A 7,645-nucleotide genomic window follows, 5' to 3' on the forward strand; every position below is an offset into this window, starting at 1 on the left:
ACCTAAACTGATTGATGCCAAAGGCCTAATAAGCCATGTTTACCAAGGAAACATTTCTTTTGCGGGTATTGAAACTAATACAACACAGTGTATAACATTTTCATGCCAGAGGACTTTCATTAAATTGACGTAATGTGTTTTATCAGAATTTCCATTTTATCACCAGCTTTTCTAAAGTTCAGTTTAGTTATGGCTATAGCTGTGCTTTTGCAGTGATAAAAAATATACAACATATTTGTTTTTGTGCTCTTTTTTTTGTGCGCACAGTCCTTTTGTCATGAAAGAGTAATGGCACGAGTGCTTTTCATATGCTCCTCTTAATCATTCCAACTAAAGCAGAACACCTGACGTAGAGGGAAAAATAAAAAATGTCATTAGCCTGTCCCAAATAACAGGAAAAGATGCAGCTCCTTTACAATGCTTTATGATTGTAATAAAACTAAACCTGACAGGCCTCTTCAAATATCTCACAGATGGAACATTTTCATAAGAGCCACAGCTTGAGATCTCTTTTTCTAATTAAATACATTTCCTTGAGGATATACATACATTTACTCAAAGTAGACCAGGGAGAGCTTGGATAGTAGGCAGCGGTGGGTCAAGAAATGCAACAAGCTGAACACATTCCTGACAGGAGCCATTTCAGATTGTTGGCCCGGAGAGACTGCTCCTAACAGCTCACAGCCTGGTGAGGGCTGCTTGCAGAGTGGCTGGAATGAATCATCTGAGTTAATGTGCTTCTTTGTTGAACACTTGGCACTGGCTGATCACAGACCAAACATCTGACTGGGAGATGCTAGGACTGGCATCTACCCACAACCAAAAACTAAGAGCAAAACAAACTATGAACCGATATTTGCTCCTAGCCACGGAAAGGTCCTTTATGAGAAACCTGTGCCGTTTGAGTCATAAGCATGTTCAAGCACAAATCATGTCAGCCGTCTATTTATGAAGGAAATGGGTTGCATTAAACAGGCCATCTGTGTTACATAGATAGAGTACACATAGTAAAACGTGATGTGTGTATGCCTGGAGTTACACCCTAGACATTTCCAACACACTCTTTTTAAATTATGTGTCTATTAAAGCAACTCATCCATCCCAAAACTCTGGTCTGATTCTTACAAACACTTAACAATAATTACAGTGAAAATGGTGATTGGAAACTTGATAGCTAAAATGTTAGTAATCACTCCTGACTATGAGTTTTGATACAGTAAATGACTTCCCAGCCGGGCAACACGTTTTGATGTAAAACTGCAAAACATGGATCGATTGTCCAACCTGTTAATACTCTCCCAGCACACGTCAAAGTAAGACAAAAATATGGTGGAATAAAAGTTCTTTCGCAACCCCTGGTCGCCCGCTGCTAGTAACCCAGAGGCTCCAACTCAAGTCAGTACTGAATGAGGTCACCATAAAGCAAACTGCACCAAACCATTCAACATCAACAAATTAAAAAGCCTCTGTGGGTCCAGCATTGAAGAAGTCCTGATCCAATTACAGAACCTCTGTGTCTTCCTCAGGCAGTACTTTAAATGCCCTATTCCTTTAATTGCAGTGCAGTGCCGTTGAGCCATGAGACGCCAGGGTGTCACATTAATCCAGCTTGCTGTGGCTGGCACCAGACCTTGCCAAAAAAGGGATTAGGGCCAGAGGTGTTCACAACACACGCCACCAATAAACGCTGGAGCAGCACTCACTTCAAGACAATCAGATTGGGTATCTACCAGCAATAAGGGCCATGCTGCAATTCATCACTACTGTTGCCCGACAGCCAAGGCGTGCCATCCAATCCACAGTGATTTCATTTACCTTCAACTGCAGCCAGGGGAGTGTCACTGATGGGGAGAATTAATGTATTAAATTCCTCAGAAGTCTCGAGGCTGAACCTGGCCAAGGCCGAATGAGGCAAACTGGCTTCCAGCAGTACTAAAAAAATCACAACTTCTTTAATTCTTATGAGACTGTGAAGGAACAGAGCAGCTATTTTTCCTTTTTCATCTTCAACTGGCCTCTGCTTGTCAGAATTGTGCCATTAACCATGTCCGTCATAAAAACCAAACTGATGACTGGCACAAGTTCGCTAGTTGGTTGTTGAGGTTGTCTGGGGGAACACAACATACTGTACATGGAGGTGTGAAATAGGAGGGGAAACCTGATACACTCTTGGCATTTAATATGTAAAAAGCGAAGCTATTGTCATTGCATTACATATTTGATGGAGCCCAGAGAGAGCGACAGGGGAGCAAAGGGGCAGATGGCAGTTTACAAGCTGTTCACTATTCCATTTACACACTAGAAGCTATTAGGACGCTACAGAGTAAGAAATTCTGAGATCCAGCTTAAGGAAACGATTCAAAGAATTTTACCAACAGTTTGAAGAGCTTGTTAAGTTCTAGGCTTGGGTTTGATTGAGCTATCTAATGTAGCTCTCAAAAAAGAGGCCACTGAGCCCAAGCTGTCTCAACACAGATTTATTTTGATCAGAATAACATCCAACTCACTGTATCCGTCCGACAGATGTTGTTTGTTTGTAGAATGTAAGGAAAATGTGACTCCTTCATCGTACGAGGGGGAACCAACACACTCTACCTGCACATGGTTATAGGGTAACATGACAAGGGGCATATTTATTAACAAACTCCTTCCCAGATGTTCCCTCTAGGACCATAACTCATTTACACTTGTCGATGGAAAACAATCAGAAAGGCCTTGCAATCCAACCTGATCCCAAGGGTAAATTTTGCAAGCGGAAGCGGCATTTTCTGTGCCGAAACACTAAAAGGACGGATTGGGTGTTAATGAGGTTCATGTTACTCGCAGATAATTGACCTTTGAACCAAGCTGAGAGTAGGTTTTTCAACTTGTGCGCGGACACAGATGGAGCTGGTTTGAGCACCTCAGAAATGTTTGATATGGATGAGTTCAACATTCACTGGAGATCAAAGTTTTGCTCCTAAGCCAATATTGATATTTGTTGGCTCCTTTGCATGCTGTAAATTCTGTCTGAGCGCACCTCAAAATCTCAACTGAACTCTGATTGTTTCGGTCAACACAATGGACTGACCGTTAAGGCTGGCACAGAGAACTAGGGATAAATGTGCTGTGAGGGAGAAAAGAGCAAAAGCAATTTTTATATTTGCAAATCTATGACCTGACAGAGCCAGAATCCTTGGATCTAAAAGGCCCTGGACAGGTTTAATATACATTCAAAATGTTCAGGTGCTGAACAGACACATAAGTCAGGCACATAAGTCAAGAGGGACTTTAAAAGCATAATGTTATCTATTTCATGAAGCTTTCAGTGCAGTCTCCATATGGTAGGTGTCTATCTGCAATGTCTAATTTTTTCCATTAGTATTACAACTATGCTTAGACTTTGTCAACATCATCAAATCAGACCAAACCAAACAAGATAGCAAAAGTAAGACTATATATGGGCAAGGTATTCTTGTCAGGAATCTAGCAAGGACTGGGGTCTAACCATGACTCAATCTGATGCTTTTGAAAGGATGCTTGAACACTATCAGATGGGAACAAATGCATCAGTGAGCCAAAGAGATAATACTTTTGAGCAAATACATACAGGTAAAAGAGTTAACTTGACTCTAGCAGACCCGGACCCAGATGCTAAACATGCTTTCCAGTCGAGGGCTGAACAGCTCAGACTCTCAGCCAAAAAGCAGACGAAGAACAAAATCAAAGCAACGCAGAAAGGAGAGAAAGAGCAAACTCACGGGCTGAATGAGAGTGGGAGGAAAGGCATGCTCACAACCTCTGTCTCTGAAACTGATAAGCCGTAATTACAAACTGCGCGTGAAACGAACCCCTAAAGTCTGTGTACTGTTGCTTCAAGGATTCTGGGCAGAACAGTCCTGTAGCCTCGAAAGAAGCCCTGGTCGAAGCTGTCAAGATGACACTCACACACACGCTCGGATCTATGCAGCTGTCCACCTGGGAGTTCATCAAGGGTAAATTTAAAGTATGTGGTGTAGCTGAGGGGAAAGAGGGAGCAGCTGGAGTCTTCTCTTCCTGACATGCTATAGGAAAGGGCCAGAGTGTTACATGAGCCCTTTACAGAGTCCCCACACTGTCTGCAGCACATAAACATACACTGTTTTGCAGGTGCATGTGTAAGATGACGACTACATTTTCTGTTGTTCCTCCTGCCTAATGAGAGCTTTCCACTGTGGCCAATACAAGCTCTATCTGAAAATATTTTCAAAAAAACATAAATCTGATTAACAGTTATAGAGGATCATATCAAATTAATGTGCTTGCTTGGTTTAGAACTGCTTATAACTTAACGCACAGTACTGTGGTGATTTATCAAATCGATTAAAAACACATACTGCATTGAGTTAGTACAGTATGAGATCATTTTGCAACCTCAAAAAGTAATCATTGTAAGACTCCTCAATATAAATCATTTTCAAAACTCAAAGAAGATTTAAATTATGTACACAATAAAGATTTGAATGAGAATGCCAGAGCTGAAATAAAGTTATGATGTACAGTTATCTGCTCTTCTGTGACAGTACTATTAAACACAACTACAATTTATAGCCTCTGGCCACAAAACCTGGACAGTATTGAACGTCAAATCCAATACAGTAGCAAGGAACTTTCTAATTGTCAATGTCAAGAGATAGTGAGCTGTTCATCAGTAATGTGATGGAACAGAATGTTATTTCGGCCTTAGAGTGAAATGGACAGTTTGTTTAATACATACCGCTACTCATGGATACTTGTGCAGAGGATAGACTAAACATTCGTTAATTATCATACCTGCTGCATGAGAGGTTTATACTAAGGCACTAATATATTAAAATCACACCATCACACAATCACACATCTCGCCAGAAGTACATTGAAATGTAATTACAGCATTCTTTTTTCAGGGGTTAGCTGGGATTAAGCCAAAGGAGGCAATAAAAAAATAAAACCATCTAAGTTATCTTTAAGCACATGATTTGTATTTTATGCAAATTCACAATGAGTTTCACCTGCAACTGAGGTCAATTCTAATAGGGTTTATATGTTATCTATAGGGTTTAACTTAATAAGGGCAAATAAGTAACAATACATACCAGGCACTGTTCTAATCACTGATTAGCTGTCACCAAAACATGCTTTACTGACTTTAAATTCTGTTTATGTCTGAGAGGGACAAAGAGAGGCATAGACAAAAAAAAACTGCACTTGTTCTAAGCCTGTGATTGATGCAGCAGAGATCTCAGCTCAGTTCACCTGAGGCACACACTTACCTCCTTGAAGTGAGGGCTGAATCAGAGCTACGAGGAAGAGTCCGCAGAAGAGCAACAGAACGTTTCTGTTAGCCATCTCGCTCCAAAATGCACCACCCCTCTCCTGATCAGCTGGTTTTATTCTCCTCTAGCTAATTACCACTAGCCCAAAGTCTTAAAGAGTGGAAAAAAAAGTGAAAAAAGGGAAAAGATATGGGACACGACGTAATTAAGAGAGGGCAAAGACTCTGGTTCAATGGATCACTTTGCTTTTTTTCCTCCCCTATGTCTGGTGTTGCTGTTTTTATTCTGGTCACTCCTGCCAACAGTGCAGACTCTGCTGCCAGCAAGGAAAGAGAGAGAGAGAGAGAGAAAGACAGAGAGACAGAGAGAGAGAGAGAGCGAGAAAGAGAGAGAGAGACCCCCCCTCCCTCTCATCCAGAAGGAATTGAACTGTCTGCCAAGCATTTGCATGGATACGGAGCGTACTTATCTTTCAGAGTCAAGAGACTGAGGAAGAGCAAACCACATACCCAGATAATTACCTGTTTTCCATGGCTCTCCTTTTTAGCTGGTCGGTTTTCAGCACATGCAGTAACATTATTTCTTGATGTCTTTTCTGAAGCAAGTGTTCCAGAAAACTTTGAGGCTGAGGGAAAAGAACACAGCAACTATCAGCATGTGTCCACGAAATATCAGAACAACATACAAAGTCGCCGGCTGCCTGAGTGGGCTGGAAATAGCAGTGCTGTCTGCCCGGCAGCCCACGTGTGAAAGCCAGTCAGAGTGGTTCTAGTAAAGCAATGAGAAAACTGTCGGCATCACAGGGAGATGACAGAGAGCAAAGAGCCCAAGAGGCATCAGCCTGCAGGTCTGTGCAGTCTCTAAGCCAGTTCATCAGGATAAATATTTAAACAGACAGGCATGACAATCTCCCCCTATTGTGTGTCTTGTAACAGGGATCAGTAATGGAGCAAGGGCCAACCTCAGTCCATTCTCAACTTTGGCATGGCCTGGATGGCTGCCTGTACTGGATAAGACTGACCCCTGGGTCGTCAATCTTCCTGCGAAGCAATATACTGATGTTTTCACCGCCAGCCTTACGTATGAGCTCTCAACAGTGAGGCAGCAGGATAGAGATCTGCACATTGTGCTTATGGCCAGAATTCCTCTTTTACGAGTTTCCAGTCAGATTTCAACATATTGTACAGACATTAAGAGAAAAATAATCGTCTCTTCTTTCCTGATAATACCTGTGAATAAGTGATCACTTGCATCACCTGACGACCACAGTAAACAGGCTGTTGGAGTTTGATTTCTTTAACAATAAACATTTTTGCCAGAGTACTATTACATTTTGTCAGGTGCCTTTTAATGCACCAAAGCATTTGTTGAAAAAAACAGTTAAACTAGCTAAGTAGTAAAGAAGCTAAGACTACAAAATACCTCACTGTGTCTTCCAAACTTGGGTTGTAAAGACTCCCCTTCATTTAGCTAATATAACATCAATAAATCAGTTTAAAACAGCATTTTTAAGCCTCTGATTGATGTTTCACATCTATTGTGTCAACAGGAGGTTTGCATAGGAGGTCTATCACTGACAGGACACATCCTCTCCAGACACCTGTGAGCAGCTTCATCTTGGCTCAACACGTCTAGCCATTACTTAGGAAGCACCTTGTTGCTGAAAAGGCTGTCATTGTGCATCTTTCTGTTCTGTCCTGGGACACATTTTTGGGATTTCAAATAGAAGGGGCTGAGCAGAGGTACTTTTCCCTCGAACGAGTTGCAGCCAAAGTCATTACTCTCTCAGACACAAACCTGACAGACAAGGCTGTTGCACGCATACAAATGGGCCCTGCTTTCCAAGACACACAGTATCCTTCATAGTAGTGACGTCTACCATAAACGTCCATATTCCCTCATGCTGATTTCCATAAAGTTAAGTCCGGACTCCTACTAGTACCAGTTGTTAGAGAACTGTATATGCAACCAAGATTGTCTCAGTTATCCCAGTTAGTTGTAAGTCAAAGTGATTTTTTCATAGCAGTGGGAAATCGGTTTGTTTCTACCACAGAGCGGGACACATAAGAAGCGAAGCCAAATCTATGCATTATTCACATACTTAACCTAAATGGAGTTAATCTAGGGGTCATGACTAGGCTATGTGACCTAAATTTCAAAGAAATTAGCTTGTTCACTCATTTTCTAACTCAAAGTCCTCAAACAAATTTTGGTACTGAGGCACGCATAGGTGAAGCAACATTATGGCACAACAAATAACTGATTGCTTGAAAATGCACACAAAGCTGTGTATAAAGTGGGCCAGCAAGCAAATACAATGAGCTGCTTGACTTGGCCCACACTGCATTAACTTAGCGGAACAGGTTTGTTTA

At 41.6% G+C, this 7,645-nt stretch overlaps 1 protein-coding gene across 1 annotated transcript in view; it reads right to left on the bottom strand.

Annotated features, from left to right (window-relative positions):
• The window catches only part of LOC139912810 (uncharacterized), a 55,749-nt gene extending 50,354 nt beyond the window's left edge, over positions 1 to 5,395 (bottom strand). Inside the window, exon 1 of the mRNA XM_078284265.1 lies at positions 5,271 to 5,395. Within this exon, the coding sequence (XP_078140391.1) occupies positions 5,271 to 5,346 (76 nt within the window). The 5' untranslated portion in view covers positions 5,347 to 5,395. The remainder of the gene's footprint in view (positions 1 to 5,270) is intronic.
• Positions 5,396 to 7,645: the final 2,250 nt, after the last annotated feature.

Source organism: Centroberyx gerrardi, chromosome 6 (genome assembly GCF_048128805.1).
Source record: "Centroberyx gerrardi isolate f3 chromosome 6, fCenGer3.hap1.cur.20231027, whole genome shotgun sequence".
Lineage (NCBI taxonomy): Eukaryota > Metazoa > Chordata > Actinopteri > Beryciformes > Berycidae > Centroberyx > Centroberyx gerrardi.